The 10,883-nt window shown below is 48.8% G+C and overlaps 1 protein-coding gene across 1 annotated transcript in view; it reads left to right on the top strand.

Annotated features, from left to right (window-relative positions):
• EXOC4 (exocyst complex component 4) overlaps positions 1-10,883 on the top strand; it is a 256,416-nt gene that overhangs the window by 196,495 nt on the left and 49,038 nt on the right. Inside the window, exon 9 of the mRNA XM_018083577.3 lies at positions 9,222-9,358. Within this exon, the coding sequence (XP_017939066.2) occupies positions 9,222-9,358 (137 nt within the window). The remainder of the gene's footprint in view (positions 1-9,221; positions 9,359-10,883) is intronic.

The following is a 10,883-nucleotide window of genomic DNA, read 5'->3' as shown; positions in this document are numbered from 1 at the left end:
CAAAAAATTCCGTATTTTTTACTCAGTAGCCATCCCAAAATGTCCAGCTGCTTCCTGCCCTGTGCAAACCCCAGATGGGATGATGGTCCCGTTTCTTCACTGTTTGATGCCTGTTCCCCATCGTGCCTGGCCCTGTTTTTTCTGTTTTTTCCCTGTTTGTCCTACGTAGGAATAAACCAAAAATCCAAGGAAGCATTAACTGAGTGGTAACCTGGTGGTAACTGAGCTACTTCTGTGAGGAACTGAGTGAAATTTGCTGCCATTAATTGCAGCATCTTGACGTTGGAGATTAATTTCTTCTCCGCTCTCTCTGGCGTTTCCAAGCGCTCTGCCAGAGGCAAGGGGACAACGGGAGGGATCTCGAGTGCCACCTGCCTTCCAAAAAAGCTTGGAATTCATCCCCATCACTGGCTGGCAGTGTCCCTCCTCCGAGCAGGGGGGATCTCACAGATATGACAACATCCAGGAGACAAATGATCTCCATTCGGAGCTAATTTCTGTTTCCCAGCAGGGCTTTGCCGTGACCCCGCTGGGTTTGGAAGTGCTGCTGTTTGGTTAATAGAGGAATGTTTTGTGGATGGCTCTATCCCTGCTCTGCTGGTGCCAAGTTTGGCTTCCTCTGCTCCCTAAATGGGTTTATTCACAGGACGACGACTCCGCTGTCGCTAGCGCAGGGAAATAACGGGTGGAACAACAGGCTCGTTCCCGGCCATCCAGAACTGCCTGGGAGGCCTCTGGGAGATGGGCTGCAGGGAGCCATCTGCCTGGGAAGGGGAGATGGGGCTGTCAGGAAACCATGTCCCAGTTCCACACGGGAAGGGAAGATCTATGGATGCATTTGCGGAGCGGGAGCCGCTCGTTCCGGCGCTGCCCGGGGGTTGAGGGGTGGCTGTTACTGCTCATCCCTCAGCATGGGCTCACCCAGTGGGGGTTTCATTTCCTGATTTGTGCACAGACACCCTGAGCTGCCCTTAAATTGGTCAGTTTGAACCCTGCTCGTGCCACAAGAGTAACTGCAAAAAAAAGCAAACCATCAGAATTAATGAAATGATAGATGTTTTTAACCCTCTGCTTCCTGTGGCAGGACAAGAGACAATTCTCTTTTCTTAATTTCCAGCTTAGGAAGTTTTGCATAATGACAAGAGCTTCCTAAAATTAAAATTTTGGGGTTTTTTTTTGCCTCCTAGAATGGGATTTGGGGGGAAAAGGCAACAACTGCCTGTGCTGTGTTTTTGAAAGGTGGTTTTGCCGTCGCTCAGGGCTTGGCTCTGCCACAAATCCCGAGTTCCTTCCAGCTGGTTGTTAAACTGCTGAGAGGCTCATGGACAAACAACTGTTTGTCCTCCTTGCCAGGAGCTCAGAGGAGTGGAAATGCTCATCCTGGGGAACTGGGAAGTGCAACGGGGTCACTTGTTTTGTGGTGATCTCTTAGATTTACCAGAGTTCCAGCTGAACTCAGCCCATCATGTGGTGAATTTAGACATCAGAGTCTTTGCCCTGATGTCCACAGCACAAATCCAGGGGCACAACATCATCATCATCTTCAGGGCCTCAGCCCCACCAAGATTTTCTCCATCTATTTTTTTTTCCCAAATCCTTTTGTTTTTTCCTCACTCAGCTGCTCTTTTCGTGGTCCCTGTGCCTTCCCCTCCCGGGGCTGCCCCCTCTCTGGATGATCTCAGAGGTCCTTTCCAACCCAGCTGATTCTATGATTCTATGATGTTCCAGAGCCAGGACCTCAAAGGATTGGGAAAACCTGCTGCTTGCCACACACAAAACAAATTATCACCTTGCCAGGAGCTTCCCTCTAGTCAGGAGAGCCCTGGAAAACCCGGAGAAGAGCCACTTGTAGGAATATTCTGGGCAGGAGAAGGGGGAGAAATGTCGAGGCTGAGCTCTCATGGTACAAACTATGCTGGCAACAAATGGCTGTGCCTCCTTTTCCTTGCACAAATGTCCATGGATTAATAAAGGGAGAGTGTTTGGCACTTTGAAGTGATAAACTGTTGTGGAGAGAGTGGATTAAAGGGGAAGAGCTAATGACTTTCCCTGTGTATGGAACACATTAAAAGCAGCAGGGAAGCTCCAGCTATTTTATCACCTCCCTAATGTCCCTGACAACATTCAATGTCCCTGACAACATTCACTGGGGGGGGGGAGTGAATGGATGGGAATCCATTTAGAGGAGTAAATTAAAATCCCTTAAAAAATGCCTTTAATAACATCCCCAGAACTCAGCAGGATCAGAGATCCAGAAGAGCTGCTAAATTATCCAGTCCATCTCCCTGCCAAGGCGCTGATATTCCTTATTATGCTGTTACTGCTGCATCATTCCAGGAGAATTTAAATGTCTCAAGTGCCAGAGCCTGGGATGGGAGAGGAAAATAAGGGCTGGAAGGTGGGACTGGCACAAACTTTCCCCCCTGTGGGCAACCAGATTTTTCCTTCCCTGCTCATCTGCACTGCACTGGGAATAAATCCTTGTCCAAGTGATAACTTGTCTATTCCCTGCTTTTTGAGCTTGTAACCGGGGTCAGCTTGGGATCAGGGATGTGTGTTTGGTGGTTTGAAGACTATGGAATGGTGTCTCCTCCAGCAGATACTTCCAGGCTGTGATTTCCAGCATGTTTTTGGAGGTGGGACCACCTTGGCAGAGGGATTCTTGGTGGTTTTAGGGTTGTGAAATGTCAGGAATGGGCTGCCCAGGGAAGTGGTGGAATCTCCATCCCTGGACGTGTTCAGAAACCACGTGGATGTGGCACCTGAGGACGTGGTTTAGCGGTGGGTTGATGGTTGCACTCGATGATCTGAGGGGTCCTTTCCAACCTTCACCTTAATTGAATCCATTGAATCCTTCCCATTGAATCCAACCCTTTTTGTCCTGCTGGGAATCTCCTGGGCATGCTGGCTGAGGGTTGGTGTGCTGGGAATTCCCATTTTGCTGTGGGGAATTCAGGAGCTTGGAATAGTTTGGGTGTGTTTTGAGTGGACATTTTTGCTTTGCTGGCTCTGGAGAATCAAAATTCCACTGCTTTGAGACATTCCTGGGCCAGAGCTCCAGGGGTGGGAAGGTGCTTTTTTGTTGGCTGGGGTTTTTTTTAAGCATAACTTGGGCATGAAGTTGTTTGGAGCTCAAAATCAGAATAAATACATGTGAGATGTGCAGCACAATCAGCCCTGGAAGTTCACCCGGTAATTTCTTCACCCAGCAATTCCTTCATCAAATCCCTGACTCCGGAATCTTTCAGGGAGGCACCTGTGCCTGATTTGGAGCCTCTAAGGGATGGAGGATCCAGCACCCCAAACTGTTAATGTGGGTAATTACACTGTTAAAAAACACAAAGCTCATCTATGCTCTGCTCTGACCCAGCTTCAGCTCCCATCTGCTTTGGAGCTGTGCCTTGGAAGGCTGGGATAAAGGAAATCAGGAGCTTGGAAAGTATTCCAAAGCCATAGGTATTCAGGAGGTCACAAAGAAAAGGATTTTTTTCCCTTTTTCTGGGCTGATTTCTGAAGAGAAGAAGTGTCACAACCATCAAGTCCAGTTGCTTTTTAGGGCAGATCATGGAGTGGAGAATTTCTCCTTGGAAAAAGTTTTCCATGTGGAGTTACCTCCACATTATTCTGTCTTGATGGTGGCAAAATTAGTTTCTGCTGGGACAAATCAGCTGCTGTGAGTAAAAATCAGCCCCTGGTGGTCATTCAGGACAGGGAAGAAGAGCTGAGTTGCAGCCCAGAGTTAAATCCATGTCCTGCACGGTGTGGGAAAACACAGAGGGAGAGATTGGCTGGTTCTGACCTGAGAGGCTGGAAAAGGGGGCTCAGTTTAATTGGAAATTGGGGGAATGAGCCAGGCTGGGAGAGCTGGAGGGGGTTCCCCTGGAGAAGAGAAGGCTCCAGGGAGAGCTGAGAGCCCCTTGCAGGGCCTAAAGGGGCTCCAGGAGAGCTGGAGAGGGACTGGGGACAAGGCCTGGAGGGACAGGACACAGGGAATGGCTTCCCAGTGCCAGAGGGCAGGGATGGATGGGATATTGGGAAGGAATTGTTGGCTGGGAGGGTGGGGAAGGGCTGGAATGGATTTCCCAGAGAATCTGTGGCTGCCTCTGGATCCCTGGAAGTGTCCAAGGACAGGTTGGAGCAACCTGGGCTAGTGGAAGGTGCCCCTGCCCATAGCAGAAGTGGAACTGGAGGTTTTTAACTTCCACATGTCGAGGAATTGTTGGGAACCAACTTCCTTGTCCTGAAACTGCATTTTAAGGGATCTTTACAAACTGCCCTCCAGCTGGACTCTTTTACCTGGAGTGCTCTCCTGCTGTAAATGAATCCAGTCCTTTGGAAAACTCTCACAAGGCAGTAATCCCAAAGGAATTATTGAACAGTTGGGGAAAATAAAATGACTCTTCCCCTCCCTGGAAGTGTCCAAGGCCAGGCTGGACAGGGCTTGGAGCAACCTGGGACAGTGGAAGGCGTCCCTGCCCATGGCAAGGAGTGGAAAGAGATGATCTTTCAAGTCCCTTCCAACCCAAACCATTCCATGAAAACCTGGAAGTTTGTGTATCCTTGACCCATTGTTTTGAACTTCCACGTGTCGAGGATGGTTGGGAACGAACTTCCTTGTCCTGAAACTGCATTTTAAGGGATCTTTACAAACTCCCCTCCAGCTGGACTCTTTTACCTGGAGTGCTCTCCTGCTGTAAATGAATTCTGTGGGTTTGTTGGGGTTTTTTTTAAAGCCTCCATTGAAGTGTCTCGCCACGAAATTATCCTTTGATCACATCCATTTGCTCTTAATGAACCCGGATGGGTCAGAGGCAACTGGGTTGTAACTCTGGGATAACACAAGAGCGCTGCCTTTCATTTCCCGGCGCCGACTTTCAGAGGATTCCCCCGGCCCTGCTAACGAATCCAGCTGTCCTGGCAACACAGAGTGTCCCCAGAGGCTCCGGCAGATGTGTCAGGATTGCTTTGGAAGAGGGCTTTGGAAGAGGCTAAGACGTCCCACAAAAAAAGCCCTTAACGTGTCTGGCAGTGCCTCCTTTCATATGGTAATTTCCCTTTTTCGCCCCTCCCGTGTTTTTTTTTTTTTAATCATCCCCGGTGGCTTTGTGTTTCCCTGAAATCCAAAGGGTTTATTCCAAAATCCAAAGGTTTCATTGTGACATCCAGGCATTGGCAGGCTTCTCATGTTGCAGGGAGCAGAAATAAGTGGGAGAAGCCACGTAGAAACCAGCAATGCCTTGTCTTTTAATGCGAAGTTGTAGATTTTTAAGTTGTTACATGAAACTGTGGATTTTTAAGTTGGGGTTTTTTTTCAAATGTTGAGTTCTGTAAAGAAACTGAGATGAGCTGGATCGAGACCAGGTTTGATTCCTCCTTGTGTGGTTGCACATCCAACCCAAGGGGTTTGTTGTCACCTGCGGGTCCTGGAAGATCCTTCTGGATCTTCCTGAGGATCCTGGAAGATCCTGGACAGATCCTTCTCCTGATAAGCTACAAGAGGTCAGTTGATCTCACAGATCTGCTGGAAACCCCACCTGCCCCTGACCAGTGAAATCCCAGTGGAAAAGGAAAAATCTGATTCTCCACTGGTACAGATGTGTCGGGATTGCTTTGGAAGAGGTTAAAATGTCCCAGAAAAATAGCCCTTAACGTGTCTGGCAGTGCCTCCTTTCATATGGTAATTTCCCTTTTTCGCCCCTCCCGTGTTTTTTTTTTTAATCATCCCCGGTGGCTTTGTGTTTCCCTGAAATCCAAAGGGTTTATTCCAAAATCCAAAGGTTTCATTGTGACATCCAGGCATTGGCAGGCTTCTCATGTTGCAGGGAGCAGAAATAAGTGGGAGAAGCCACGTAGAAACCAGCAATGCCTTGTCTTTTAATGTGAAGTTGTAGATTTTTAAGTTGTTACGTGAAGTTGTGGATTTATAAGTTGTTTTGTTTTTTTTTTCAAATGTTGAGTTCTGTAAAGAAACTGAGATGAGCTGGATCGAGACCAGGTTTGATTCCTCCTTGTGTGGTTGCACGTCCAACCCAAGGGGTTTGTTGTCACCTGAGGGTCCTGGAAGATCCTTCTGGATCTTCCTGAGGATCCTGGAAGTCACCTGAGGATCCTGGAAGATCCTGGACAGATCCTTCTCCTGATAAGCTACAAGAGGTCAGTTGATCTCACAGATCTGCTGGAAACCCCACCTGCCCCTGACCAGTGAAATCCCAGTGGAAAAGGAAAAATCTGATTGTTCACACAAAGAGGAGAGAAATTGCTTTTGTCTTCCATGTTTTACACGAGCTAGGAGGGATTTTTCTATTTTTCTTTTATTCCCTGTGTATAAATGTGAACTTTAACTCCTCAGGATCAATCCCCAGTAGGAGACTTGGACTGAGGCCACGCAGCAACTCCAATATTTTCCATTTGAGCACTTGGAGGTGTTCTCCTGGCTCAGGTCAGCAGGTGAGAGAGTCACCTTTTCCTCTGCTGACACAGTGTCCATGAAGGCATCTTTGAGCCATCTGGGTGCTGATTAAGGGTTGAAGAGGAGCAGCTCCTCCACCAGCCCAAATGCAGGGAAGGCCTGACTGTGTCCAGTGGATCTGATGGATCTGATGGATCTGATTTCCCCGAATTACTGTGTCATTTCCACACATTTAACAGCTCAACATTCATGGACATGACTTTACTCTCCAGCCAGATCAGTCTCTCCCTGTGCCCCCTGAGGTGAGACTCCCCTGCAGAGCTGCATCCAGCCCTGGGAACAACATTCCTGAAGGATGTGGAGCTGCTGGAGGGAGTCCAGAGGAGGCCCCGGAGCTGCTCCAAGGGCTGGAGCCCCTCTGCTCTGGAGCCAGGCTAGGAGAGCTGGGAATGTTCCGCTGGAGAAAAGAAGTCTCCAGGGAGACCTTGGAGCCCCTTGCAGGGCCTAAAGGGGCTCCAGGAGAGCTGGAAAGGGACTGGGGACAAGGCCTGGAGCGACAGGACACAGGGAATGGCTTCCCAGTGCCAGAGGGCAGGGCTAGATGGGATATTGGGAAGGAATTGCTGGCTGGGAGGGTGGGGAGGGGCTGGAATGGATTTCCCAGAGAAGCTGTGGCTGTCCCTGGATCCCTGGAAGTGTCCAAGGCCAGGCTGGAGCAACCTGGGCTAGTGAAAGGTGTCCCTGCTTGGAACGAGATGATCTTTAAGGTCCCTTCCAACCCAAACCATTCCGTGATTCCACGATTTTAGTGGGATTTGGGTGGACTCTTAAAACACTGCTTTTGCCCTCTCTGGGCACAGCAGGCAGGGACAGCAGTGAGCCTGGGAGACGTTGGAATCCTGGAGTTAATGATCCGTGCTCAGAGCCCCTGGGTGTGAAATCGGCCCCGTGGCTGCCACGGCCCCTCCACGCTGCCCTGGGCTCCATTTCCTGGGGACATCTCCAGGTGACAAGTCCTTTAGGGTTGGTTGTTCTGCCTCTGTGCACATCAAGCCCGGGGTGGGATTGATTATTTATTAAAAATTTATTGAATGTTTGTTTATTATTTAGTAACAGGAGAAGCTTCGTAAACAGGAGCATCCGAGCAGCAACTGCTTCAGGCTGGGACAAATAATTTGGGACAAAATAATCCCAAATTATTGCTAATTACAGGATGAAAGATGGGTTAATTCCTGTGATTTGCTTAATAAGATACAGGAGGAACCAAAGAGAAGTGAGGTTTTTCCTCCAAGTGCTGTTGTGAGCCAAGGACGGATCAGGAGCAGCTTAGGCGGGGCCTAAACCTTCCCTAAACCCCACCTTGCTGAGGAGTGGGGTGTGCCCTGACTGAGGAGGAGGGTCAGGAATAACCCTTCACTCTATCATAAAGACTATTAATAATTCAATTTATATCAACCTGGGACTTTGATAACCTTCCCCTTGTCTTGTTTGCAGCTACCAAATTAAACACAACCCACGACATTATAAACACAAACTGGGACAGGTCACCTTGGGGTGCCTGGGAAATCCCAGAATTCCTATGGAGCTGTTGAAATCTTGGACATTATTGGATATATGGCACCTCCTTCTGTCCAGGGTCTTAGTGGCACTCAGTGCTCTGCTCTGGCTGACAAGGTGGTGATCAAAGCTTGGATTCCCTGATCTCATGGAGGTCTTTTCCAACCTCAGTGATTCTGGGATCTGTGGGATGTGGAACAGCAATTCGGGCTCTGGGCACCTCATCCCTCTAAAAAATCACACAGTTTTTCACTTTGAGGTTCCCTCTGGTGAAGGAAAGGCCTGGTGAACTTTGCTGGGCCTCAGCAACCAGCTCAGAAATCCAAACCTTCAGACCTGGCATTCAAACCCTTCTTCTTCTGTCCCCTGACACGCCCCTTCAGGAATTGGGTTTGGGGTCTTCAGGACCCCTTCCTTCTTCCTCATCTTCATATTCTCTGCAGCACATCCAGTCCTTGGAGTTCCTCCAAAGTTCTGTGCAGAGGTCAATAAATGAACATGATCCCAATGGAGGCAGAAAACTGGAATAGTTTATTTGGACTCACGAGTTCATCTTTAAAGGGTTTAGAGTTTACATATTTAACAGGGGGTTTACATATTCATGTTATTAAAATCGGGGAGTTTCAGAAGGGTGACATAAGGGGAAAGCCCAGGTGAACACATCTTGGGGTCTTAGGAATTACCTCAGGGGCAAAACCCTACTTTATCTCGGGGATTTTACAGAGGGGAACAGGCGACACAAAGGGAGAGATAAAACACAAAAGGTTTTCTGCACAGGTTTGATGAGATCAGGGCATGGTTTCTCCAGGATTGGGCAGAACATTCCAAACCCCAGACATCAATGGATCCTTGTCTGGACTCCAGATGGAGGTTTTTTCCCAGTCTCTGTCAGCCCAAGGCTTTGTTTAAACTCAGCAGTTTTCCTTTTTCTCATATCCAGTTTTTGGAATCCAACAGTTCTGGGCTTGAAGGTCACTGTGTCTGTGGGATATCTTCTGGTCCAGGCCTTAGGGTGTTTTTCTACAATTCTACCTTGACAAGAAGCCTAAACATGCTGAGGGAATTCAGAGGGATTGATCTGGGGTGGGGTAACAGAGTTGGGGATGTGTAACTGCTGTGTTAAGGGTAAGGGATGTAATACAGCGACATTAAAATCTACATTTGCTACACAACTACTTCTAAAATCTACAAAACAAAAAATAAAACCCAGAAAGCTCTGAGGCATCAATCCCTTGGCTTCTGTTCCCTCTCCCAGAGCACGGTGATTGTGGAGAAGACGGTGCAGGACCTGATGAACCTGATGCACGACCTGAGCGCGTACTCGGATCAGTTCCTCAACATGGTGTGCGTGAAGCTCCAGGAGTACAAGGACACCTGCACCCTGGCCTACAGGTACCAAAGCTTGAGGACCAGTTCACCTGCTCTTTGGGGGGTTGGGATTTTGCCCTGGGAAGGCAGGAGTCGCTTCTGGAATTGCCTCTGCCGGGATGGTCACGGAGGTTTCTTTCCAGGCAGGGGAAAAAAGCTGAAATAAGGATCCCGTGGAGGGTCTTGGCTTTATCCACATCACACCTGGTTTAGGCTCTTGGAGTGTGGATGACAGTGGTGGTAGAGCTTGGAAACTAGTCCAGCTCTTGCCTTAAAAGCAGCTTCCAGGGCCTAAAGGGGCTCCAGCAGAGCTGGAGAGAGACTTGGGACAAGGGATGGAGGGACAGGACACAGGGAATGGCTTCAAACTGACAGAGAGTAGTAAGATTAGAGATTGAGAAGAAATCCTTGACTGAGGGTGGGGAGGCCCTGGCACAGATTGCCCAGAGAAGCTGTGGCTGCCCCTGGATCCCTGGAAGTGTCCAAGGCCGGGTTGGAGCAACCTGGGATAGTGGGAGGTGTCGGGGTTGGAACTGGGTGGTCTTGAAGGTCCTTTCCAACCCAAACCACTCTGTGACTCTGTGATAAAAGGTCACCTCAGGTTGAAAACTGAGAGTATGAAGTCCCATCTTTAAACTGAACAGCTGTTTGTGGCTGTTGCTTTCTTGTGAAGCAAATCAGGTTCTTCACTGGAGCATTTGCAAGGGATTCAGCTCAATTTGAATTAATTAAGTTGAGATCTGGGTACTCAGGTCTCATGGCACTGTAGGAATTTCAGTGTGGGAAGGAAATGGTTCTGAGTTACACCAGGGAAGGTTTATATTGGATAATCAGGGGAAATTTCTTCCCTGAAAGGGTGGTCAGGCATTGGAAGGGGCTGCCCAGGGCAGGAGTGAGGTCCCCATCCCTAGAGGGATTTAAAATCCATGTGGATGTGGCATTTGGGAATGTGGGTCATTGGTGGCCTTGGCAGTGCTGGGGGAGTGGGAGGACTCCATGATCTCAGAGGACTTTTCCAACTGTAACATTTCTAGGATTCTCTGATTCTGGGGATTAATAACCCTGTAAATCCACACGCACTGGGTTTTGTGAACCCCTCCCAACACAATTCTGTAAATTTACTCTTTCAGGGGGGCCATCAAATGCTCCCTCCTTGCTCATCAGCATTTTTGGGATGATCCATTTCTAACTTCTTCCCTGGCCACGGTGTGGGAGCCGAAGGCAGTGTGATCCCACTGGACATAGGGTTGTTCCCTTGAAGCCCTTTGGGTATTTGATTTATCACAGTTTTCCTGTGTCACTGTCAATAAATACCTTCTTCTCTGTCCATCCCAGTATTCCAGCTGTAAAATGGCCCTCTCCCTGGAGAGGAGCACCAGGATCATGCAGGGATAAATAGTGCCATTGAAAGCCACTAAATGTGGGCAGTAATTGCTGCTCTCCATAATCCCCTTAATGGCTAATTGGGGCTTGCTGGTGGCAGGGGGAAGCTGAAAAAGCCCCTTGTGTTTCCTGAGCAAGGAATTCTTTCCCATTGCCTGGTTTCATT

The sequence above is a fragment of the Manacus vitellinus genome, unplaced genomic scaffold, assembly GCF_001715985.3.
Source record: "Manacus vitellinus isolate BGI_N305 unplaced genomic scaffold, ASM171598v3 scaffold_65_pilon, whole genome shotgun sequence".
NCBI lineage: Eukaryota > Metazoa > Chordata > Aves > Passeriformes > Pipridae > Manacus > Manacus vitellinus.
This window is presented reverse-complemented; position numbering and strand designations above follow the sequence as displayed.